The sequence below is a fragment of the Patagioenas fasciata genome, chromosome Z, assembly GCF_037038585.1.
Source record: "Patagioenas fasciata isolate bPatFas1 chromosome Z, bPatFas1.hap1, whole genome shotgun sequence".
Classification (NCBI taxonomy): domain Eukaryota; kingdom Metazoa; phylum Chordata; class Aves; order Columbiformes; family Columbidae; genus Patagioenas; species Patagioenas fasciata.
The window spans coordinates 58,155,541-58,182,662 of NC_092560.1; the positions used below are offsets into that span (position 1 = coordinate 58,155,541).

The 27,122-nt window shown below is 39.1% G+C and overlaps 1 protein-coding gene across 3 annotated transcripts in view; it reads left to right on the plus strand.

Annotated features, from left to right (window-relative positions):
* Positions 1-27,122, plus strand: part of ANKRD55 (ankyrin repeat domain 55) — a 68,312-nt gene that overhangs the window by 34,071 nt on the left and 7,119 nt on the right. The window contains exons 7-11 of one of the 3 annotated variants that reach the window (XM_071801847.1): positions 4,744-4,928; positions 6,668-6,835; positions 8,234-8,895; positions 14,267-14,368; positions 21,702-22,067. In XM_071801847.1, coding sequence (XP_071657948.1) covers positions 4,744-4,928; positions 6,668-6,835; positions 8,234-8,895; positions 14,267-14,368; positions 21,702-21,970 — 1,386 coding nt within the window. In that variant the 3' untranslated portion in view covers positions 21,971-22,067. Of the gene's footprint in view, positions 1-4,743; positions 4,929-6,667; positions 6,836-8,230; positions 8,896-14,266; positions 14,369-21,701; positions 22,068-27,122 lie in introns of those variants that run through there. The other 2 variants (XM_071801849.1, XM_071801848.1) reach the window with 2 other exon arrangements.

Sequence of the window (27,122 nt, forward strand, 5' to 3'; positions counted from 1 at the left end):
TCTCTTTGGCATTGAAATATCTATTTCACTAGAGTATGCTGATGAGGGAAAAAAAAATTAACCCTCTATACAGTGCATTGAACAAGGAGAAGATTGTATTATGTACGATTGAAGAACTCGCAGAATAAAGTGCAATATTATAGTAGAATATTACATAAGCAACAAAAAACTACGGAAGTAAAATTATTGCTCTACATATCAGTTCGATATAAAAGGGCTAAAGTAAACAACAATGGCTGTAGTAACAACGAGGACAAGTTGAGTAGACATAGGTGAAAAAAAGTGTCAAAACCAGAAAAACATCCCAAATTTGCAGGATTGTCCTCATGGTAATTGATTTGGTGGATATTTGCTGAAGAATCATTTTTGAAAATCAGTTTTGAAAGCACAGAGATAAGTAACTATCAGAAGTTGGGCTTTTTATTAAGAAGCCTAAGGAAAACAGAGTTGTAATGAAGTGAAAGTGAGAGCTAATGACCTTGTTAGTGAATTTGTCTGAAGATGATACAAATCTTAGACAAAAACTTGTATAAAGCACAATATTTGCCTTGCAAGGGCTCCTGAATCAAGGCTCTAGGTCATTCCTTGTTCACGATGTAAGTTTAATTTAGAGGAGTAATCTAAGAAAGAAAAGTTCACTGAGGAGAAATAATAATGGATGGAAGCAGATAAATGTGTGAGAAGGGACAAAGGGATAAAGAAAACTGTGGGGGCACCCCTGCAGAAATATTTAGAAACACATTAAAAAGTAACTAATAATCTCTTAGAACATTGCTGAAAATAGTTGGAATGCAAAAAGGGACGATGAAATGTAGGGATACATACAGAAAGGTCACAAAACCATGTAATTTTCCTATGGTAAATCTACCACTGAACATCCTAGTCTAACAATAGTACTGTGGTTCATGGTAAATTTACCACAGGAAGACTACATTTTTGGTGACCTCAGCTCAAGCTATCAATCTAAGAATAAGGGCAGTGTAAGCATTTTAGTAGAATTTTGTGGGTAACTTTAAAAAGCCAAGATGAACATAAAGATAAGAAGGCATTCCTAAGAAAAGTGAGCTGGAAAGCCACAGAGCAGTTGGCCAGAGATTTTTTACAGCAGAAGGTTCAAAATATTAGGAAATTTCCCTTGATTATTTAGAAAACGTAGTTAACAATTCATTTGCATTGTTAAAACAGGAGAGAAATTTTATAGCCATCTTCAAAGCCATTATTGCTTCCTCAGATAAGAAGCTATCAGATATAGTATGTTTGAATGTCAGTTAATCAGTTTAATGACATGTAGTAAAATACAGAAGTGCTGGAAAAGTGCCAACAAGATAAAGTCCATCACATGGCACAGAGAGCTTGTTAAGTGGGTGGTGAACAGAGTGATCATAAGAAGTCCAATTCCTTCTCCCTTTCTGGTCTGAGCAGTATAGACAATGTTAATTCCACTGAGTGATGCCAATAGCATAATTTCTATAAGCGCAAGCTGCTATAATGGACCTAAAATTCAGTCCAAATACAGGATGACCCAGTGCAGAAGCATAAGGAGTAATGCAACCAAAATCAGCTCAGGAACTTAAATCACACATCAAGATTCTGTATCAGCCACATTCAGGACAGTTCAAATAACATTTGGAGGTGACCATCTCACAGAGAGTTTTATCATAAGGGATTTACCATAAGAACATTTTTATTTGTTCCATAATGAGACGATGAAATACAGAATGCATATATAATTCATGGCTACAACCAAATTAGAGGGACACCAAGAACTTTGTGGGTCTGGATTAAATTCAAAATTATTTTGATAAAATGTAGGGACGACCTGAAATTAATAAAATAGCACTGTGTACAGAGCTGTGAAAAATTAAAGCTGTTTGCAGAAAATGAAGAGTACTAGAGTAGTACACTAGTGGATTACAAAGTGAATAGGAGTTTAAATTATGGTGTTGATACAAAACGAGCAAACATCATTCTGGGACATATTAACAGAAGTGTGATACGTGCAGGCTACGGGAAGTACTGATGTCATTTTCAATGCCAGGAGAAAAGCCTCAGCTGTATAATTATGTCATTTGAGGTGCCATGGTTGAAGAACGCTATAGACAAACTGGAAAGATGCCAAAAGCAAGCACCAAGTAGGATAAGTGGGTTGACAAATTTAACCTATGAACAGAGGTTGAAATGGTTTGTTTAGTCTAGAAAATGGAAGACTTGTGGGAGACAGAACAGTCTGTAAATGCATAAAATGCCAGTAAGAACAGTGGTAAATTTCTTATGCAAATGTCAAGAGTTGTGCAAGAATATTGAGGGACTGAAACTGTAGGTGCAGGATGTGAAATTTGGACTTAGCAGGACAGTATAAAATTAGAGGAATAGTAGTGCCACTAGAACACAAATATAGAAATACTAAATTACTACATGTTAATTTTTTTTTTTAATCAAAACTGACTTGGAGAAGGGTGATGATAGATAGATAGATAGATAGATAGATAGATAGATAGATAGATAGATAGATAGATAGATAGATAGATGTTTACTGTACAAATACACAACAGACTTCTAGATTCAGTTAGCCCTGAATGTGACTAGGGATTTCTCTGATGCTAGTGGCCAGAAAAGGTACCTGAGAATTATGCTAGTGTGGAGAACATGGACATTTGGCATAAGGAATGGAGAATAAAAATGGCAGGACCTCATTATTCCTGAACATGAAGATCAATACTCTTTTTTTCATTGGATATTGAGACAACTATAAAATAATAATAAATTTAATGTGGTTAATGAGAAAGATATAAAATTCCTGCTCAAAGAAAATAAGCTTGGACTGCATGATCATGAGTAGACTTTAAATTAAATGGGTGAGTAAATAAAGCACATACAACACAAAATTCCTTATTTCAGAGTGACACATTTTGATAAATTAAGGGAATTCTCAGAAGGAGTGAGAAGCTCTGGGATCAGCAAGTTTCAGCGACCTGGAACATATCCTGTCAACAGTACAAAATGTAGCAGGAATCTGTATCCCAAGCCTGGAGAAGAAAAGTGTGTAGAAAAGTCCTGAGATATAATGGATGGCTACCTATTCTTAACAGGTATATTTAAAGTACATAAACATCTTACAAAATAAAAGGCAAAAGTATGGAGAAGCAGAAGAAGTATCTCAAAATCAAGAAACAAAGAGTAATAATCGAATGTTGAATAGAGGCTGGAAGGAAATTATTTTCATGGATAAGGCTAGAAATCAATCCTGCTTAATATTTTCCTGATAACCTGGCACAAAATATAGGGGCTTTCTGATGAAATCTGCCAATAACTAAAAATTAGAAGACATTAACAGAAAAAAATGTGGGTATCATGCAGGAGAAGATGGATCATCTTCAAGTCTAGAGTAATACAAATGGGACAAAAACGAATAGGGTAAAATATTTAAGTCATGCATTTGGCTGCTAATAACAGAAGGTCCTCCCAGGAACTAGAAACTATATGTCTGGAAGAAACTATGGAAGAGAAGTACTGAGGTGTAAATGGTTATTCAAAAATTACTAGGAGTTTCTAATGGGACACAACTGTGAATGAGGCAAAATTTACTCTGTGACATAACAAACGAGGTATTTCTAACGCAAATAGGAAAAGCTGGTGTCAATGTACAAAGACCTGGCAAAAATGTTTGTGTGTGACTAGGTACAATTTTAACCACGCCTCTCAAAGGATACACGATTAAAACAAAAGGAGAAGGGTTAGTAGGTTGATGAGAGAAACAGAAAGCACATTTTACAAGAAAGACTTAAAAGACCTTGATTGATTAAAGCAGCAAGAGACCAGCTCAAAAGGGATATGATGATTGTCTAGAGAAACATCTGAACAATAAATACCAGTCAGAGGAAAAAAGTGTTTAACCTAAATAATAATGCTGGCACAGACATACAGGGACATAAATCAGCCAGGAGTATGAATAGAAATTAGAGATACTAATCATTAGAGCAAACAAGTTCTTGAACTGCCTTCCTTGGGAGTAATGGGGTAAAAAAAAATTAATTGCTTTTAATGGACACAGTAATTTATAAAAGCCATGATATAACATAGCTGCAAGCGATTGCAGGGATTTACTTTAATGACCTAGAAAGACCTGTCCAGCCTCATGCTTCTGTGTTGTTACAAAAAATTATGAATTATTTTTCTCTATTCTTACCAAGTTAGCATAAAAAATGTTCAGTTTCACTGGCAGGTTAGAGACCAATGTCAACTTTCTATTAAGACACTGAAGCACTGGAGCAAACTAGCTAAGAAAGTTTTCAAGAACCACTTCACCAAATATTTTACATGGCTTTTCTAAGTGTACTTGAACAGGCTTATGGAAGTGGGTTGGTCTTTTGAGGTCCTTTCCAACCCTACATTTTGATGTGAAAATATAGGCTCATATCTTTCTGGACTCTGGCTTAGCAAAAAAGCAAAAAACCCAAGTTATTTCTGAGAAAGCTGTTGAGTAATTTACATTCTGTAACTTTTGGAGATACTTGCAGCGGTACATTATTTATTATTTTTCCAGTGTTCAAAGTGTTCTAGGAAATTCATAAAGTAAACCCAATTCCCAGCAGGAGATTGGAAGCTTTTGGCTTTCATACCTGTGAAGTCTGGTAAACACAAAACAGAATACCATTTTTTTATTTAGCCTTCTCTGGCAGAGAAAATGCAGTTTGGTGTGAGCTCCATTGTAAAATGCTTTTCTTCTCTGAAATTCCTCGCCAGAGTGGCAACAGGATTCTGTGTTCCATCATTCTGGACCACTACCAGGGACCATCAATAATAAATTACGATGATGAGAACGGCAAAACATGTATGCACATTGCTGCTGCTGCAGGCTACAGTGATATTATCAGTGAGCTGGCTAAAATCCCAGAGTGCAACCTACAGGCCCTTGATGTGGATGACAGGTAACCATGGAAACTCTGAAACTGAAATTGCTGCTTCCTTTCTATTAACCTGAGACTAGCTCTGTTTATTCTATAATCATGCTTCCTGTTGCACAGGCCATGACCTAGTTAATGAACTGCACTTACAGAAAACCATGCTTGCTCAGAAACACTGCAAAGGAGTCTAGCTCACTTGTATTGTATCTAGTATAATAACTGACTAGTATGAATGTTATTCAACTTTGTGTTTCTGGTAGGAAATGATAAGATTATGTGTGAAATGACTTTGTCACCACTTGATTTAACTTCTTTCAATCAAAAGTGAAAATTCTTTTCAAAACAATAGAACAGGATCCTACAACTTGAAGTTGGGATCCTGCTGCTATTTCTATTTAAGAAATGGCAGTGTTCCCTTGTTGCACTGCAGATGCTAACACAGTATTCCTGTAGGACCAGGGCACCTTCACCTTCCATCCTGACATGCATTTGATTCTTTCGAGGATGAAATCCCTACATCCTAAGCGCAGAAGACATCTTTCCTCTTTTTCACCCCACACCTACCTCCCTTGGAACTTTGCTCATAAATCTATTTAATGCAAACAGAACCAAGTGACTGTTTGCCTTGATTATTCTGCTCAGTGGAGCAAAAGCCAAGGTTTTCTTGGCTTAGGCCTTCAGGTACTTAAAATAATAGCATTCTTCTTGGAAAAATGCAGTAAAATGGAACAGAAATAAAACCAATAAGGTTCTGAGAAGTTTCTAAACATCAGGAAAATGTAACTGAGAAGCCTGTGTTTCTATGGAAAGAAGGGCAAAGCAGGGAGTTTAACTACACTTAAGAGCTCAGTAAGACATGGCCTCCTATTACACATTCTCAGATACTTCCATAGATTGTATTATAATTGAAGAGGGGAAAAGATAAGCTGTTCACATACACACACACGAGATTTCCATTCTATTGTGTTTCTGACTGCACCCATCTGAAATTACCAGGACTGCAAATAAATGGGCAGAGAAAAGTCAGTTTTATTTTTCATTCTTGCTGCTTTCTTATGGTGTTTTTTTGTGCTTTCAGAGCTTTTACAAGAGCAAAATACTACAATTTGGAAACTGGAATAAAGTTTCCAAAGACCACGTGCAAATCTTTTGCCAAGTAGAAAACCAGTCTGATTCTCCTACACAGATTCGAGACAATTATGTCTGCCCCAGTCTGTGCCCATCTGAGAACACAGAAACTGGCAAAGGGGCAATGACAGCCTGGTCAATGTGTTTGGTCCTCATTCAAACAGGAGAGGCTTCTTTTATTACCTTCCCAGAGAGGTGTAAAGATGAGAAGAGCTTGTTACTGTGCAGTGAATGCTACAAAGATTTTTTTCAAATTCTGCTCTGAAAACTTCAGGCACTCCTCCCACCCTGCAATTCCAGCAGTGAAAGAGATACTATTATATAGCATGTATAGGCATTCTGCAGCCCCGTGTCTGCTTTCTCTAGAGCTAAATAGATGCACATAGATAGATATAGATACATAGATAGATAGATAGATAGATAGATAGATAGATAGATAGATAGATAGATGCCAGTTTATGGTCTTATTACCACCACTGGCAATTAGATCAGTGTGGGATGAGTTGATGAAGAGTTCCTTAAAATGGATGCTATGAGTCTGGACAAGCAGCACAGGAGCACATCTCATTATGTCACTAACAGTTTTGATAGTAAATTTATTAATCTATTTTTATGACACACTCCTTTTTTTTTAGGACACCTTTGCACTGGGCTGCAGCAGCAGGGAAAGCTGACTGTGTGCAGACACTGCTAGAGCTGGGGATAGACAGCAGCCCTCGAGACATCAATGAAAACACTCCTCTGACATATGCAATGTACTGTGGGCACACGGCATGCATCAAGCTGCTGTCTCAGGAGAGCAGGTAAAGCAAAAGTTTATGTCTTGCTCACATATTACCACTAACTAGAAAATGAATTTATTGCTTTTGTATGCCACTGAAGGGTTTGAGCCCTGGGTCATGTATCCTCAATTTGTATGCAATACTCAGTTCAAGTTTTCCACCAAAATAGCAACATTAGAATTAGTCATCTACTGAAGACTCACCACTGTGGTTACAGTGCCAGTCTGCCAATCAGCAGAGGGTTCTGAACTAAGAAGATGTGAGTATAGCTGTGGCTCAGTCATCTTTGCACAGAAAAGTTATCTTACAGAATAGTTTCAGCCCTCAGATACGTGCCATCTGCTTTTTTGAAATCTCTATGCGCAAGCTGTGTGTTCATGTGATCAGACAGAGGGATAGACTGAACACAAGAGCAGCTTTGCCAGATAGATAATAGAATAAATTTCAAGTTTTCATCCTCAGAGTAAGGATCTGGGAGTGTTTTCTAGCTTTCTTTAGTTCTTTACCTTCACTGTCTCTTCTTATTCTAGACTTTTTTCTGTTAAAAAGTATAATTCTTTCACCATTGTTCATGGTTCTTCCTCCCTCTTTGTATTTCTCATGTTTCAGCAGCTGTCATTTTAGTTTTTCAACTTTAGTAAATGAGCATACATTTACAAAGCCATTTACCATCACATTTCTTTGTGCTTCCCCCTCCTTCCCAGTTAGCAGTCAGTATTATTTCCTGCACTACAGATTGTGAGACATGGGTAACATTACCTCTCCTCTTCCTCCTCCTCCTGTGCTTTGCCTGTCAGTGTAGGTCAGAAATGCTGATTAGTCAAAATCTCATCTAAAAACATCACAGCATCACCACTGTAGGTAATTGTCTTGATAGGTTTCTTGAAACTGTGCCAGGCCTCTTTAATACAGGCAAGACAAGAAGGAGAAGGGGAAAGAAGGGAAAGAAAAAGGGAAAGGAATGGTGAACTAGTGCCTTTGTTAGAGCATTAGCAATGATTGTACTGTTAGAAATACCACTTTCCAAATATGACATAATAAAAAGACCACTTGGTTTTAAAGATCCCAGCATGTTCTTGTTATTACTGGATTTTGCCTCACCATTAAGAATCATGATTCTGCAGCTCTTGGATACTGTAGCCAGAAAAGTTTGTTTCTTTTTTTGTTTCCTGATAGCTGCACTGAGCCTACAGTAAGATGGGTGCAGGGCAAAGAACTCCACAAGAAAGGGCAAAGTAACACAGTATCATTTTCAGTCTTTGTTAGTTACAAATTTGGACTCCTAATTTTCTGCTTCCTTGAACAACTCCTGCAAATGTATCTGAACAATATATAGCCCATTTCATGGGCTAACACAGGCAGAATTTTTTTCATTGTTTAGCAATAATGACATCACATTTTGATTTGTACTTCCAGTAGGTCTGAGTCAGTTCATCAGTTTCCCTCTCAGAACAACAGGCTCCAAAAGAAAGAAGGACGATTCGGTATGCTGAACCATATCTTCTCTTGCAAAAAGAAGAAAGATGATCAGAAAACCAGCCACAAGGAGAGAAGCAGAGACCGATATCCTAGAGAAGAGACCTCAGAAGTAGATGACATCATTACCACTTTTGATTGCATTATGGACACAAGCTGCAAAGACATTCCAGAGAAGTGTTTGACCACTGCTGACTTTAAAAGAAGGAGCACAGACACGAAGTACCTCATATCAGAAAAGAAGCAACCAGAGTGTCAGGGACTTCTGCCTGTCAGAACCCAGAGCCTCCCCCCGATCACTGTGGCCAATTCTTTCTTAACTGCTTCACAGAGCACAACATCAAGCTTCTCCTCCAGCACCGGCACCCACCATTTTGCACACAAGTCTCAGAAAAGTAGGAGTGAACACAACTTGCTGGACCACAGAAGAAGCTGCCAGGCTTTGCTGGATGATCCCTGGAACAGAGACTCTAACCAACTACTTTCCTATAAAGTCTGTACTAGGACTCCTTCAGACAAACTGATAAATGGTTTAAACTCTGATAGATCTCACCATGTGCTTTTGTGCCCTCCCCGCCTTCCTTCACTTTCCAGCTCTCCATCAGGTAATTTCTTTCTTCTCTACATCTGATATCCTATAATCTCTACTGCTGTGGCAATCTGAGTCAGAAAAAATGGGTAAGTCTGACCCATGACATTTCTATTTCTTTAATATCTTTTTCAGTTTCTTCTCCCCGCATGTAGTGCAATCACACATTGACAGGACATAAGCTAACAGCTGAAGTAAGGAGCTTACGTGTGAGAAACAAGACATTTAAGTAGATCTGATGAGCAAGCAAAAATGCAAGTAGTTAGGAAGCATGTAAGGTACCTGTGAAAGGCAAGTGCCTCCAGATTTATGCATGTGCTTTGTGAATTGCACATTAACACCCACTGCCATGCCTGGTGCCTTGTGTCTACATTTTGTCCTGGAACTAGATGTGCAACGGACCAGTACTGCACTCAAATCTTTAAATGCTGAGAGCTGCTCCTGAATCCAAACAGTTAAGTCCACACGTGCCATGTTGATGGCTCTACACCATGCCACTTTCTGCTTACATACCTGTTCTGACTGTAGTGTCATGCCTTCCCAGTCCTCTGACTGAGTGCCAGCTCTTTGATTGAGTATGCTGTTCTCATGGTTTCTCCAAATCTGAATTCAGGTTGCAAAATTTACAGAGACAGAGTAAATGCTTCTATGTTGTGGCTTGGAAACTGTAATGCAACAGTAATGAAGTAGAGCACCAGAATTCTGAAGTAAACTCGAAACCAGGATTTGGCAGGATTTGGGATCTCATACTTTGTTTGGGTCACATCCATGTTTAAATGAATCTGACTGGCTGGCTTGCATGCTGGAGTTTACTTCAACATATCAGTGTCTCCAACTTCATCTCCTTTGGGATTAGTCCCATGCCAAAATTAAACACATCTAGCATGCCTTTCAACCACTGTAATATCCAACTGAAAATTAAACAAGCAAAAGCAGTCTCCAGACTTACCAATACACCATTATAAGGAGTAAACACTACACGATAAGTTGATCAACGCACACCCCAACAGACGTGAGCCATTCTCCAGTGGAAAGAGGAGTGAACAGAAACTTTGCCAGAGAAGAACCCCCTGTTAGGTCAGATGACTATCTGAGCTTGCATGGCAATGCAAATTGTACTGACTCCTAAGCAAAGGGATCTGTAAAATAGCAAATATCTGTTCAGATCTCTAATAATGAGAGTAGGGACAACAATTTCTGAATGACAGGTCATTCTGCTTTGTTCAAACTAAAGGCTGGAAATAGTTTTTCAGGGTAAAAAGGTGCTACTCAAAAAAGTTCCATTTCCTGAACATCAGGTCACATTACTGAAAGCTTGATGGACCTGGTCTATAGGTGTCACTACTTTTTTTCTGTACACTGTTCAACTATTCACTCAACCATACAAACCCCAAACTCCACATGACTAGCAAAGATTGCTCCAGCATGACACTTTCTCACATGTGGAAAACAAGAAAACCTGCAGGGCTTCTTTACAACCTAAATATCACAGGGTACAGTGAGGCTGTAATTTAAAATGAAATTATAGATTTTTCTTAAGACTGTAGAATACTACATAGTTAAATCGTTGTTTGCTCTGGACAGGTGATTTTCTGTTAATATCCTATGACAAAAATCTGCAGCCAAGCAAATGAATCAGGACAGACCCTGTGCATGCACTCAGTGCTCCATGATGTGCACAGGGACTCAATATACGACCAGCCATCTACATGCACGAATGAGGGCAAAATTGTATCAGTTACGGGAAATCTTCTAATCATTACAAAGGGAGCTGTCTTTGTATGTCCAGAGGAAGAGTATGTCATTTTGTCTCTGACAGTTTATTATCTGCCTTATAGAAAAAGGAAAAAAAAAGAAAAATCCTGAATCTGTTTAAGCCCCCTTTAACAAAACTTTCCAACAATGAAAAGATTCCTGTAGCTGACATAAAGGACTTCCACTGGAGCATGTGAATTAAAAGCTTTTAAGGAGCCAGAGAGTGTCTGACAGGCACACATTGCACAACCCAGATACTGTGTAGCATTTCTTCACAATAAAAAGATCTGCTTATCCCTCTTCACGCCTATGTGTGTGGCTTAAATCTGTCTCCTCCTGTAATTAAAGCCACCTGACTTGCTGTGAATTAGAGCTGCATTTACCGTCTGAGCTCCAGGGCTTCCAGGTCTGCAGTGCACTGCGCCTGCAGGACTCACAGGGGTCAGGAGCAAAGTCAGCCTGGCTCCAGCCCAGCCAGCAGCGCTGTGCAGGCAGCTCTCTCTCAAGAAAGATATTTCCTCATTGTTTTTTAGCGGGTTTGTTTTTGTTTTTGTCTTTGGTTTTTTTTTTTTTTTCCTGTAGGAGGTCCAGCTGAAGGGAAAAAAACAACATCTGGTCTTTCAAGGACACTGAAGTGTTAACACTCTATTTCTTATAAAGTCATGACTGTGGGGGCTACATATAATTTCCTAATCGCTGAATATCCAGGGTAGAGTTGTGGGTATCAGTAATGTAGGAAAACTCAATTTTAAAATTGTTTTTTCACCTGAAACACAGTATTGGTTGTCTTGCATGACCCGGACTTTAAAGACGGAGCTAATTTTTGTGCTTCATGCTATGATGGCAGCTGACACATAGACGGGGATTTTTTGAGGTTTTTTCTCCTGTTTTCTGTGCTCCTGAAAATGAAAGATGAGTCAATTTACTAGCTGAATCTTAGCACTTAAACAAAGGGGAGCAGTTGCTGTGGGTAACTATGAGACTTACCTTATTGTCATGCCACTGGTTTCTCTCAGGATAGCTACTTTGTCTTGCCCTCCACTGGGGAGAGCAAAGATAGACTGCAACAAAAACTGCTGTCAATATTGCAAGAGGGTTTGCCAGCCACGGTGCTGAGCTGGCATCTACAATCTGAAGCATTTTGTATTTATGAGCTTTGTAATCATCTCTTCTGCAAAATTTATTGTTGTCTCCTTTCCACAGGGAAAACGGCGTAAGTAGGGAAATTTCAAGAGATGGGGTAAAAGGAAGCCTGTCTCAAATGTAAAGCAGCTCTTCACACCCTCTAACCAGCTGGAGCCCCCTTCTATTAGCCACTCATTTTTTAGATTATTAACCTTCCAGGTCTAAGGTGACACTTTATTACAGGTTTTACTACAGCAGCCCAGTACTTTCTATTTGCTTGAGTGAGTAATGTAAAAAATAGGCTATCATTAAGCTTATGTTGGCATAAGCAGTACAGTAGAGTCCAACAGGAAGCACTTACTGGCCAGGAAAGAATAAGGCAAAACTGATCGGTGCCATGTTCCTTTCTCAAACTGAAGGACTGATTTTCAGTGGATTATTCATAATAACATTTACAGCTTTTCCACAAAATGTACCACAATGTGATTCACCTGCCTAAATGCAAAGGAAAATCAAAGAACAACCTGTAGAAAATGTCAGTAAATGGAATGCAGAGCACTCCTGCATTTCAGAATAATGAAATTTCACCCTTTCCATTTCATTCAAAAATAAAGGCCATCAGAAATATGCTCTTGGGGATGACAAAGTTGATGTCTTAAAGAAATAAAACCTTTTTTTCTCTGATGTAACGTATAGCAGATGGAAAGAAAGAGCAGAAGAATACTTCCACTTGAAGTCAGAACTACTTTTAGACAAGGATTATATTCCAAGCATTCATATCAGCCTTGCAGACATGATTATGCTTTTTACCATTGTTTTGCTGCCAGATACTCACATTCATGAAATAAACATACCCCAACAGAAAAAACAACCTCCCATCATCAAACCATAATGGTACATACATAATAAGCCACTAGTTCTCAGCATAAGCATCACTGAAACCAATAAAACTCAAATGGAACTAATGGGAGCAGCAGGCTTGATTCTCTGTTGGTTTTGAATGTATATATTTATTATTTTGTGCACAGTGGATGTGATGTGTATAAAAGAAATTTACCAACTTTTACACCCACTTTTTGATCACCCTGGAGAATGTGTTAAAGAGTAAATAAAGAGAAAAATGTAGCAAAAGGAAACCAAAGTCTGTTTCTATTAGGCAGAGCTCATGCATAAGCGATTCTTCATGTTTTAGCCCAATATGCATCAACTTTACCCACAGGATCCAGTAGATTGATCCAATGCCAATCAACTGCTGCGGTTTTTGGGCCAGAATCATGCTCCATGCAGAGCTGAAGTTTGCACTATAACATGGGTATTTGTCTGATGAACACCACTTTAGCTCCATTTAGTCACTAACATAGTTACAGCAGTCTTGAGAACTACAGCAGTTCGCCTCTAGGAAACTGTTCCACAACTGTTTTCCTATAGGTTTATCTTGCACAGCCCAGCAATATATAGGTGTCTTCAAGTACCAACCACAAAACCACAAAGGCAATTTATATCATTCCATTTCTTCCTATTGCTTAAGATGTCCTACTTCATCCATCCTGTGTCTTCCCTCATCTCTGCATGCCGACATAGCACATAGTTGCTCTGCAATGGGTTATGTTGCAATGCCATGCTGGACAAGCAGCTGTTTGATGAAACAACTCCAGACTCCTTCAAAGGCTCATCTCAGATCTGGGCATAACAAAAAAGAAATATTTGAGGGACTCAAACATCACAGAACAAGATCAACTCAGGAAAAAGATCTGGGGAAAATGCTGATTAAGTGCTGGAGTTTCTATTTTTTTAAATAATATTTGATGTGTCATTTATGTAGTGAAATGCATCACATCCTCTAACATCGTCTTTTTTTAATAGTACTAGACCAAAGTTAACTTTAATCTTACCCAGTGAAATGCCACAGTTAGCCAATTAACCTTTTGTTTTCCAGTACCTGTTCTTGATAAAAATGAAATTGCCACAAACATAGTTTAATAAGAAGCAACTTTAGTTTATATCAGTTCTGCCATGATTTCGTCTGCAGCAAAACTCTCTCAAAGCTCATCTTTACTACTGATATAGTTCCACCAGTCTCATTTTCCAGCCAGCAGTTGAACTCCATTTCTGTTCTAGTACTTAGAAAGGCTGAGACTCTATTTAAAAAGTTGGCAACCCGAAACTTCAATTCTGAAATCAAATCCATCTAGTTGAACATTTCTACAAATTTCATGTCCAAATATTCTTACATGGACCCAGATACCAGACTGTGCCAGTTTTGAGACCAATTACTATACTGTAACTGATAAGGGTACATAGGAAGATTATATTAAATCAGTTACTCTTATTAATGAATGGAAAGAGAACAAAGGAACAGTTTTTTTCAGTTACTGGTTTCTTGTTGTTATGCATTTCTGAGAATTACTATGTAAGTTTTCTTTTTTTCTAGAAGCCAGAAATCTACAGTGCACCATATTATTTACAATTATTTTCATATAGTAACAGATTATCTTTTTCTTTCACAGGTAGAAATTTTCAACAGATGTCTGTAGACCAACCCAAAATAAAAAATCTTACTCCTGTACAGAACAGCCTAGCTGCCATACCCAACCACTGTGCTCATAAAAGTAAGTACAGGCAAGTCTCAACTCAGTATCATACTGTGTGACTCTGCCACTGGCATCTGAGAGCTTGAGCGGTTTCATGTTTCTTTTTCACAGTATTGTAGAATGGCTGAGGTTGGAAGGCACCTTTGGAGATCGTCTAGTCCAACCCCTCTGCTCACAGAGTGGTGACCTAGAGCAGGTTCCTTAGGATGACACGCAGTTAGGTTTTGAATACCTCTAAATATGGGAACTACACAACTTCACTGGGCAACCTGTTCTGGTGTTTGACAAATAAGTAAGTTTCTTCTTACTTGTTTGTGCCCATTAACTGTTTTCCCTTCATAGGACACCACTGAGAAGAGTCTGGCTCCCACTTCATTACTTACCCGCAGTCGGGTGTTTATACATATTGACACAATTCCCTGAGCTGCCTTCTGTTCCCAAGGCTGAACAGTCCCAGTTCTTTCAGCCTCCTCTTTGATGCTGGACACTGCAATCCCTTGGTCATCTCCCTCACCCTTTGTTGAACTTACTCCAGTATATCCAGTTTTCTCTTGTGTGTGAGGCCCCAGAACTGGACACAGTGCTCCAGATGTGTCTCACCAGTGCTGAGTAGAGGGGAAGTATCACCTCCCACAATCTGCTAGCATTGCTTTTCCTAATGCAGCTCGCATGCTGTTAGCTGTCTTTGCCACAAGGGCACATTGCTGGCTCATCTTCAGCTTGGTGTCTATCAGGGCCCCCAGGTCCTCTTCTAACAAGCTCCTTTTCAGCAGTTTGATCTGCAGCATGCATTGGTGGAGGGAGTTATTTCTGTCCAGGTTCAGTACTTTACAATTCCCTTTTTAAGAGTCTTGACTGCCCATTTTTCCAGCCTGTCAAGGTCTCTCTGCATGGCAGCATACCCATCTGCTGTATCAGCCACTCCTCCACTTTCATGTCATTTACAAACTTGCAAAAGGTTCATTCTGCCCCGTTGTCCAAGTCACTAATGAAGACATTAAACAGTATTAGCCCCAGTACTAATTCCTGGGGTATTCCACTAGTGACGGGCTCGCTTGCAGTTGGACATTGTGCTCCTGATCACAACCCTTTTCTCCAATGAGTTTCAAAGATTTGGTCTAGTTGAAATAATGTACATCAATATAGAGGAAAATTTTGTTCTACATTTGTTTTCTGGAGTAGAAGTGGCTGGAATTCTCACAGACATGGGATTTTTAATACTTGGTTTCACTCTTGACTGCATATGCCTGTATGACTCTGGTGGTTTTTCATAGGGGGCAGGACATGATGTAACATGGTGACTTACAAGACATAAAGAGATAGATGACAACACCATAAATGGCTGCATGGCAGAAAAAGATTGAATATGTGAGATGAAAGCCAGGCTAAGGAATAACTCTTCTGCAGACAGCATGAAAAATATCACGACACTGGTGTTTGTGTCCTTTTGCTAGAAAAAAAAAATAGAGGGAAGACATTTAGAACAAGATCATCAGGTTTCCAAAAACTTTGTCATTTTCTGAATGTTACATACGTGAAAAGATGTTCTATCTTTTTCTCTGTTTTAAGGACAGTGGATAAACTAGCTTTTATATGAGGATAGGAATAATTCATTTCTCTCACAGCAATTGGTTTGAGTAGCTTCTATAGCACAGAAGCTGAAATAAAGGGGCCTGAGACAGCAGCAGCCTTTTTTTTCCTCTGCACTGCCAGGCAGCTCCTCATTCCCCAGGCAGTAAGAAGCCAGCTCCAGAAGAGCACAGAAAGCCTCATCCCACTCCCACAGCCCCAGCAGAGCATCAAGACTTTGTGAGTGTCCAGGCTGGACCCAGCCAGCAACTGGGCTGTTCTTCACATAGAAACACCAGAGCTACTCCCAGCAGTGTCCTGCCCGCACATTCTTGTGCTCCACTAAGTGCAAATCCCCTAATGCATTTTGGATGAGGATCTGCTATTATTTGTCATCCTGTAGATCAGCCAAGTCCTGAAGTATTCACACTTCAGAGCTGAACTTAAGATTCATTGTCTTTTCTAATCTGAGCTTCAGAAGCAATTCAGCAGCTATAATAATATTACTAAAAACAAAACGGCAGAGATGACTTTATAGGGAACATTAGATTGCCTAGGGAAAATACAGAATCCTGCACTGCTGCTGCACAGCAAATAAGGGAGGAAGCAGAAAAGTAGAGATATGTGGAATACTAGAGGTGGAATTCTCTGTCTGTTCAGGGGAAAGAAAATAACCTATCTGCTTGCAAAGCCCCACCTCCAAGTCTTCTGTTTTTAAGCTTTCTACTAATGTTCTCTGTGTTTTGTAGTTAAAATACAGTTGTAAGCAAATTCCTTAAAAAAAATAAATATTTCATAATCACCGGTGTTCTTGCAGGAAGTCATACAAACAGCCAGGATTTTAGTTCCAGTCTCATGCCAAAAGCTGTGTTTTACGAATAAGATGCAATTATCACAGTTAATAATAATGGTTTAATTAAGTAATGCAACACATTTATCCAGGGTCATTACTGCTTAAGCATCAGTTCAAGCCAATAACAGAAAAGCAAAGTTATTTGCAGAATAGGTCACATTTCTTCTCTGTTAACACAAATGACACATTTGATTCTGGAGCTTTCCACATAACTGTTTCAGAGAGAAGGTTTCAATCATCCTCCAACCATCTCTAAAAATACTACTGTTCTGGACACAGCCTTTATCCAGGCAAAGGAGCCTTTAACCAGGCAAATGGCTGCAGCAATTAAGCTTGAGTGTAAACCTTTGTGTTCGTCTAATATTTTCATTACACAAGATGCGTATTAAAAACATGAAATGAAGCCGGCGGGTGGGGGAGGCAACCAGGGAGCTAGAACAATAAAAAAAGGCATAAATTAGAAAGAGAACTGAAACTACTCAAAAATTAACAGAAAGAAGAAACATCTTCCAAAAAAAGGAAGGCCAAAGAAAAAAAAGAAGGAAGAGATGCTTTTATCTCTAGGCAGAAACATTTAAAAATACAAGTTAGAAAGAGGATAGAGGAATGAAACAGTAGCCTAGGAAAAGAGTACTTGTGTGACTTTAAACCACAGCTTATAAACTCCCACCCTCCAGATGTCCCCAGTGCCAAACAGGTCCCTCACACGTCTTCTTGAGTAGCCTCAGCACAGCCTGGCATCTGTTATTTTGCATGCTGCTGCTCCACACTCAGGATACTCTTTCTATCTCATCATGCAAATCTTCCAAGGACCCCTGGAAAACAAGCTTACAACTACCACACATCTCTCACACAATGCCAGAATAATTTTCCATATAAATATGGGACTTACACAGATCTCTCTGCTGTTTTCACTTCTTCATGTGGCTTAGAAGGTCTGAAGCCATAGTAAGGTTACTATATGTTGAATAAAAAAAAGAGAGATCTATTTCTGCAGGTCATTTAATAATGTCTTCTGGGGATCAGCCGTCATTTTTGCTGTTATTCATCATGACTTGAAGTTTCTTCTTTCCCAAGTTAACAGCAAAGGATTTCACAAAGCAGCCTCCTCTGTGCAGAGGGCCATCATCGTCCACTGCTTGCAAAAGGAAGGGAGTCTAAGAGCCGCCCCTTCTGCTGGGTAGCACATACTCCCTGGGCAATGCCTCCCTGAGAGACTCATTTTTGTCTCTGCAGCTTGTTAAGAGCAGCCACTCAAGAGTCAGTACTGTCATTTGTCCATCTCAACCACGACACAGTACTGAGTGGAAAGGCTCCCTGAATTAGTATCTCTTAGAGTATCACTAATCTTTGGTAGCTGTCTCCACCCTCTGAATCAAAATAGTTCTAATGCTTTTGTAGTATATACCTCCTGGATGTAGGGCAACCAGCCTTAAGGGTTCTCTCTTTCACAGACCCCAGTGCTAGGTCCAGGCTCATGTGTTTCAATAGATATACTAATACAAGTCATCATATGTATTATTTTGAAGATATGTACTATTTTGAAGCCATCCATGTACCAGTCTGGAAATCCTTATTGAACATTCTAAACCAAGAACAGTATGTAGGACTAGATGGAAAGCATTCATGTTTGGATGCTGGTTTTCACTTCTTTGAATGAGCAGAGGTTTGTGATGGTTACTTGGTCCTGAAGGTGAAGTTAAGCTACACTGCTTTTGCCCTACTTAAACCCATCACTAAGTACTTATCTAGTATGTATGTAAAGTGTTCTGGAGATATTTTCTACAGGTGTAAACTTTCAATGCATGAACATATGCCTGTGCTCCAGAAGGGAAACAGTTGAGCCTCTCAATATGCTCGTGGTTTTGCACACCAAAATTTCAATGTATGTTGCAATGAGTATTATATTACGTGCCAGAAAACAAATGTGCTCATTTATTGTAATTAGTTATGCTTGATTCACACAAATTCAGTATGAACTAAAGCAAAGTTTGTTGGGGTTTTTTTGGTTTTGTTGTTGTTGTTGTTTTGGGGGGGTTTTTTGTTTTTTTTTCACGGAAAGGAGAACCAAGCAATTTCCTGAACATGAATGAACCTTGAATATGACCTGTGAGTTACACAATATTGCCAAAGGCCAAGCAGCTCTAGTAAACACTGCCTGCTCAGGCCATCACAACTTGAATTGTACTGAAATTAGCATGAAAAGAAAAAAAATCTAACAATTTTCTAAATCCTCTTTATAAAGATTCTACTTTACCCCGAGTAGACACCTCGTAAATCTTAAAGAATTACTGCTCCTGACAAATAAATAATGAATGACAAAATGAGTATATGACATACGGTACAGAGGAATATGGCAAGGAGAACTTCACTCTCTTTTGCACAATGCGTATAGTAAAAAAATGCATAGAGGCACAGGTCTACCAGTACCCACTGCAGACACTAGGGAGGTAATATTTGTCTCCAACAGGGCAAATTTCTGACTTATGAAATACATACTGCATAAATGTACAGACACAGAAGGGCTTGCATGACAAGACTGGGGTGCTTCTGCTTTGCCAACACACGGAAGCTGCAGGGCTTCTGCTTGAACTTCTTCAATATATTTCTGACTTGGGTACAGCCTGTGTCCCCAGTTATTTGCAGCACTGTTATTCCCCTAGCCATTTTACATTTGGACATTTGGTGGTTTGGCATTTCTTTCTTTGCTTTCCCTAAGTGCAGTTGTTGGCATTTGCCTTTGTTGAGTATTGTTATCTGAACTTCTTACTGTTTCTCCAATTTATCAAGGTCATTTTGCATTGTAAACTTATTCTCCAGGAAATTACACCTGAGTGGCTTTTTTTGTCAGGTGTGTGTCCACGTTATAATAACAGATCTACCTTATTTTTTATGAAAATTTGTGACAAAGTTAATAACCCTTCCTTACTAAAAAACATCATTTCCTCATTTCTCCTGCATCCACTGAGTCAGTGTCCCAGTTATTTTTTTTGATGCTGCTTGATGAGAAGTGAGAATGTAGATTTCTCTTTTGAGAAACACCAACTGTTGGCAGGATTTTAGGAAATTAGGATTTTTTTTACCTTAGCTTAACTGTCCTGAAAGTACTTAAGTCCTCTCTCTTTTTTTGTCTTTTTGTTCTACAGTCCTCAGGAAACTTCATCCACTTTTCTACCTATGAGTTCCTCTAATGTGCTGAATGTTTAGTTTGGTTTGAGGATTTTTTCTGAGATCAAAATTTACTTGTAAGGTCCAGTACATCACAAGGGTTTGACTGCAGTGATTATTCAGTTCCGCAGTCACCCTCTATTAAAATGTTGCAAATCTAGATTAACTTCAGATATTTCTCTGGAATTACACAAGATTTTTGTAGGGTTAAGAAAGAATACTCTTCTCCATTCCTCATTTCTGTAGAATTTCTCTCAACTTATACCAGGAAAATTTCTGTCAGAAATTATGAAAAGGGAAGAAAAGGGCTTCCAGTAAAAAATGCAAACACGAACACTCAGCTTTTAATTAGAGTTGACCAGTAAGTGAAATAATGACAGGCTGAGGTGGTCACCTTTGGGGCAGAACGCTTTATAGCAGGATTTTTCCTGCATGTAAAGAACTAGGACACAGTCATGACGGCAAGCTGAGGAAAACAGCTTGGCTCAGAGAATGGTTTTTAATACCTGACCCCTAGGAATTGTTTGTGGTTAGTTTCAAAGGCTGAAGCCAGTGAAACAGGGAAGCCCAATAGCCTCCTGGAGGCTGCCATGGCTAGTAAGATGAAGCTGAAACTATAACATCTCAGAGGAAAATGTTAATTGCCTCTCATTTATTAATCACAGCAGATGTAAAGGTAGGGAAATTACAGATGGAATGAGAATGCAACCAAGGACAAGTGATGTGAAAGAGGGCAAGGAAGATTCTGTAGCCAAAACAGAGATGGCGTTAACTCCAGTAGGGAGTTCTTCATATGATTAAACTGAAAAACCCAAACTGTTCATATAGAAAGAGCTTATGAATAAAATGGGGAATTAGGAGAAAAGAAGGCAATGCAATTCACAATAAATTCCAAGGCAGAAAAAAATAGGTCTACAATTAAGGTTCTGAATTCTACTTTAAAAAAAAAAAAAGGAAATTAGTTAGTGAGTTGCTTGAATGATGAAGCTTGAGGATTTCAATTTAGAGAAGATATAGAACTACATTAACTCTAAAGCACAAACACTGTTACACTGCTGAGTGTGAGGTGGAGATTAAGAATGATCTAAATCCACAGTTTCTTACAAAATTGCTGAGATACATGAGCTGTGGCTCTTGTGTTTCAGTGTGGTTCTTATTGTGCTACAGGGTACTGGGCTGCTCTTGTGGCCTGTGACTTGCAGAGCATGTGTGGCCCTAATGACTGATCTTAATGACTAACCATGCCTAGAGCAGCCCAGACACAGCGTCTCACTTTCTTCCATTTCATCTTCATAAGATTTTTATCAGAGTTTACCCTGTGTAATAGAGCATTGTCCCACAAGGGTTTTGTTAAAAGTAATTTATCTACCATGAAACATTTCTATTTCAGTCAGCCCATGGTTTTTGATGAAAAAGTGTCTTGTGGAAATCTCTCCAAACAGACAAAGTCTCCTTCAGTTTAGATAGTGGTATAGATTCTCTGCTTACCAATCAAAAGTAAACCTCTGAACTTATCAAGTCTTAATAGTCACCAAACACAAAGTAAATCACTTAACACTGGAGTTGTTTTCTTCAGGTGAAGATTAGTTATGCCAGGCTTTAGCAATTTTTTACTCATATTTTGGTCACATTTTTCAAATATGGGTTTGAATACACAAAACATAAGACAAATAAACAACAGTTCAAAGAAAGTAGCAAACTAATTTGTAAAAATGTCATGCTTTTCACTTCCTGTGCACTCTTTTTCTCTTTTTCTTCTAGTTCAGCTACCATCTCAGGGTGGTAAGAAGTTTAAGTCCCTGCCTTTAAATTCCCTAAGGAATGGTGCAGTTATCCTCCCACCAGCCCCAACCTCCAGATCACAGAAAAGGGGACATTCTCAGAGTCATTTGCTATATTCTTTCTTGCCTGGTCTATCAGGAGACCCTCTGAAACCAAGTCGTGTTCTACCTGCTATCCCAAGCCAGAAGAAATCTAACCCTGCAGAAGAACTTGATAAATCTCTCACCAAACCAGATGCTGAAAATTAACTCATTTCATTGGCCTCAATCAGTTGAAATATATCTAAGAGCTTGTTACAAGATAATTGTACAATAAAATCTCATTAATTGTACTAAAGATGCTCTTGTAAACTGGAGTGTAAATTAACAAAAACAAGAAAGGGTAGCACATCACAAAAGCTGCATTATGTATTTATATAGTCATTTTCATTATAGTTTTAATTGATGATGAAATTACTAAATCAATATTTAATGTGCTGTAAATCTGTTTTGTGAATGGAATCCTCCTAACATGCAATCTTATTGCAGCAATGTGCTGTTAAGCTTTCATAGAAAACAGGAACAGAGAGTAAAAGATTTTCTGCGTGATTTTAAAGTTGAAATTAGGGAAACAACTTGACAGGGATTCTCTGTAGTTTATAAATGAAAAGGTGCCGATTCTGAGGCTGTGTGCCATGAAAAATATCTTTTTAAGATTAAAACAATAAGCTCAAAATTAAAGACAATTTTAGCACATAGGGGGTTTGACTCCTTGTTTTTCACATATTTTCTACGTTGTGGCTTTTGTGAACTTGACAAGCTAAAAAGGTATAATGAAACACTAATCCTTGTGGGACAGACAGGGTTATAGCACACGCTGTTCAAAACTGTTATCTGCACTGGCAGATAATATTTCTTTCATTTAATTCCTTATATTCCTCAGTGAAAAAAATGTAACTGTGTATTGTTATTTTCATAAAACAAGGATTGCACAATCCTGAGTTATTAGGCATTATTTCTTCACTTTGATCATGGAACTGAAGAAAGAAATCTAACCAGACTGCTGTTCAGTCAAGAGCCTTGCAAGTGCTATAGCCTTTGACCAAATATTTCACAAGACTATCCTTTCCTAGAGGCAGACAGGATTCTTATCTATCTAGATCTTGGTGCTATTCCTCTGGAGGCTTCCCCACTACTTACGGATGGGCTGTGGTCATGGCTGTGGGCAGTGGAGGTGGGAGAGTCCTCTTTTGTCACCCCTCCTGTATCACCACTGCTAGTAAATCCCTCCTACATTAGCTCTACATCAGCAGCTCATTCAGTCGGGACATGGCACTTCTGTTTGTCTCTAGATAAATGTTTTATTAGCTGTACAAATATTTCTTTTGCTTTGCCACAGTGAAAGACAAACCTGACATGAAAGAGAAGATAATCATGTCCCAGTAGCTGCAGTTTCCAATTTCCTTGTGGTAATGACTGTAAATAGAAGGATGGCTGGTGGCTGTCACAGACGGTCCCAGAAAGAAAAAAGTAGAGCACAACAGCTGCTCTGATGCAACACAGGGAAGAGGGAACTTTTGCACCCAAATAAAAGGATATTTTATTTTTAAACATATGATCCAAGTGTCAGGGTATAAAGCTCAAACTCAACAAGTGATGTAAGCCTCTGGCTTCTTGCTGAAATCCATGAGAGTTAAAAGCTCATGCGCCTGACAGGCAACTTAGTCCTTGAGGCTAAACGGAAAAAATAGTGCATGACAGAAGCACACTCTGTTAAAGGAAAAATCAATTCCAGCATATTCTGTCTTTGCACTGGACCAGTCCTGCTCAGTCCAGCCTCACTGAAAAGTCCAAAGTCCCTCCTACAGTGCAGCACAGTGATATTTGCTCCATGGGGTCACTGCTCTCCAGAGCTTTTAAACTTCTGTGCCCAGGACCTCCACCAACTGCAACCCCCAAATTCTCTGACTCCAGCCCTTTTGTACCCTTCCTGTGGCCTCACACAAAAAGAGGGTCGTTCATAAGTGAGCTCCTCGGAACATTCAGATCTTCAGTGCAGACACTAAGCCGGCATCAAACGGTACAGAGTTTTTGGCACGTACTGCACAAAGGAAAAGAAAAAACTAATTCATGCGCTCTGGCTGGCAGCAAATAAGCTCTACATTCACCCTAAGTGGCAGTGTAGACATTACGAGAATAAAGTTTATCTTTGCAGAGTGAGAGCCCAAAGTAACCACACTGGCAAAGATTAATTATCTTTAGTTTAGCACACTGCCTGGGAACGTGTTCAGTGTGTGGACGGAAGAGGAGACCAAATGGCACAGCAAGGGAATCCCGGTGAGGTCAAATGTCTTTAACTCCTTCGTCACTCTAGCCCTTTAGAGCAGGTAAGAAAACTGAGCTTTTTGCTATCAAATGGGATGCCTCAATAGAGGTAGGCCACGTGCTGCAGCTCCGTCTTCTCCTGAGTCCAGAGACCAGGAGATTCTTGGGCTGCCCAAAGCAATCACACAGGAGCTGTGGTGCTGCCCATTTGTTTGCCTGTTGTGGTTCCATGCTGGAAACAAAGATACAGGAGAAGTCTGTGTTGGCTTCTCATAGAGGCTTGAACAAATTTCAGATACTTCCAATATTACAGCAAGAGAGAAAGGGAGAGACGTTCCCCCATCCCATAGGCCAGACACTTCTATTCCCAGAAAGGAGCTGACAAGCTTTCTGGTTTTCCCACTCAGCAGTGGTCTGTTAATGCAGCATGGGTGGACAAAGCTGAATAATTAACAAGTTTTGATCAAAGATAACATTGTCTTTTAAATGAAATTCCTTCAAAAATGCAGAATTTCAGATGCAGTTACTTGAAGCTAGAAGCACATATAACCACTGTCTCTTTTCTACACAATCAGTTTGCAGGACAGGAAACATCTGCTAGCTGATTTTTTTCTTAGCATTTCCCCCTTTTTTCCCTCATCTTTTTCAAGGAAGGAATTATTTTTACCCTGGGTCTCCAGCTGAGGAAATATACTTTTTCAGGAAAGGAATGCAGATCTAATTTTCTGTTCAAGGGTAAGCATAGACTACAGTACTTACCTGAGCAGAGAGAGTCTTAATTTGAATTAAGATCCAGGTCACTTCTCTCTAGACCATCAATAAAGAAGTAGTTCACAATTCACCAAATATTGATGTTTTAAAAATTAATGCTCATAGAAAGCACTAAAAACTATTCTCAGAAATGTTGCCACCAGGAATTATTCTTACATTTGGGGCTTGATAATCAAATTCTAGAGTAAATAAACAAGTCAAATTACATTAAAGTCTTTGACCTTCAGAGAAGAGCAGACTGTTCACTGCAGCATACTGCACAAAAGAACAAATAAACCAATACCTACTTAAGCTGCATTGACCTCTTGCTCAGATCTTTCCTGGAAAATAATGGCTGGAGAGACAATAAAAGCCCAACAGTTGATTAGCAATTGCCAAGAAATGTCTGGTCAACAGGTCATGACAGAGATTTTTTTTTTCTCTCTCTCTAGGGATTAAATATCTCTGGCACATTCTTCTGTGGCACTAGTTGAGCGCTAACTCATAGAGTGTTGCAGTACTCACGCATCTAGGGAGTGTGGCTTGGAACAAAGAGCTAAGAAAACATATATATGCATACTCTATCTATCTATCTATCTATCTATCTATCTATCTATCTATCTATCATCTATCTATCTATCTGTATCATCTATTTGTCTGTCTATCTATCTATCTATCTATCTATCTATCTATCTATCTATCTATCTATCTATCTACCTATATATCTATATATAGATATATATGTCTATCTACAGGATACATTTTCTGACCAAAACACAATTCACTTCCTCACCAGAACATGCTCTAGCTTCCACATATCAATTTGTATAAACAGAATTCGAAAATGCTTTTAAACATGGGGCAGTCTTTATTCCAGTGGACCATTTATTTACACTGAATGGAGCGGTCCACTCTTCCAGTAAACTGTGCACAAGGTTAGTATTAGTACATTATTTAAAACAGAGGAAAATTTTCATATGGAAAACAAAGGATTGTCCAGTATTACAGGGCTCTTTCAAAGGCTGTTTTGTTGATGAGCTGATGAGCATGCTAATTTTATTGTGTAAATACCTAAAGAGGAAGTTATATCCTTTAAAATTTAGTCCTAATAAAGCATTTCATATGCCCCTACTACTGCCAGAGGTGGAGATCTCTGTCTCTTCACCCCAAATACACTGCATTCTTCTGCCATCACCAGAGAGGAATCTGTACAATCCATATATTTTTCCACTGCACAACACCAGAAACATCATAGTTACCTCTTCAGTACATAAAAGCATAGCGATTTTTCAAAACATTCTAACACGGCTGTAAGAGTTCAGCTGATCATACTGTCATAATGAGTCATCAGACCTCTTACCTTGCATCTGTATTATAACACTGCTTTAGAAGACAAAAGTATTGAAATTATACATTATTTATCTTTGTATTTTAAGATAGGAATTTTTCTCATATTATTTTCATAGACCTTTCATGTGTTCCCTAGTTTCAGAGAAAGCAAAGATTCTGCATTGTCCCTATTAGTGGAAAAGCTCAGCACTACCACAGAGGCAATTCAGACCAGAAGTTGTCAGGTGTCCAGCAAGAAAAACACCTCTAACCAAAGGCAGTGAGTAGTGCTTGATGTGAAGCACTGACACAGAGTCAAGAAATAAACTCCAGGCCCACCAGGATCCTAAAGGTCAAGTCAACAGTCAACACTGTCAAGGGCCTGCCTTTCGCAGCTGCTGCTGAGCCTAGTAAGGTCTGTAGACACCTGCATGTTACAGCCTCCTGCAGTAACTTTCCACTCCCCATCTCACTGTTTGTGGTGCTCAAAGATACTTGGCATCATGGTTTGACCTTTCACTGCTCTGCAAACACCAGGAAGAACCTGCAGAGTCCAGGGGGTTTCCATATCTGCTCAAGAGGAGTACTTGACTCTATGCACATGTGCTTTCCTGCCTCTTTGTGCATGTTCCTGTGCTCAGCGTGTGGAATCCCATCCTTTTGTAGAAGGATGCAGTGCAGCTCCTTGAATCACAAAGGAGCAGACTGAAACTGTCTGAACACATCAATACTCCGTTCAGTTCTCCCAATGTATCTCTTTAGCCATCATCACTCCTACAAAAGTCCACACAGCCACAGCCTTCCTATCAAGATTACACCAGGAAGATTAGTTTGGTAAAAGGAGAAGTGAGGGCAAGGAGCAAAAGAGGCAGATCCCTTGCTCACACACAGTACCACAAACTTTAGCTATAAATTCAACTTGTCAACTGAGCTGAAAGTAGCTTTGCACGTATACTGAAAATTATGAAGGGAGACCTTCCCACAGTGTATGAATAGTTGGCTGCACTCAAATGATTGA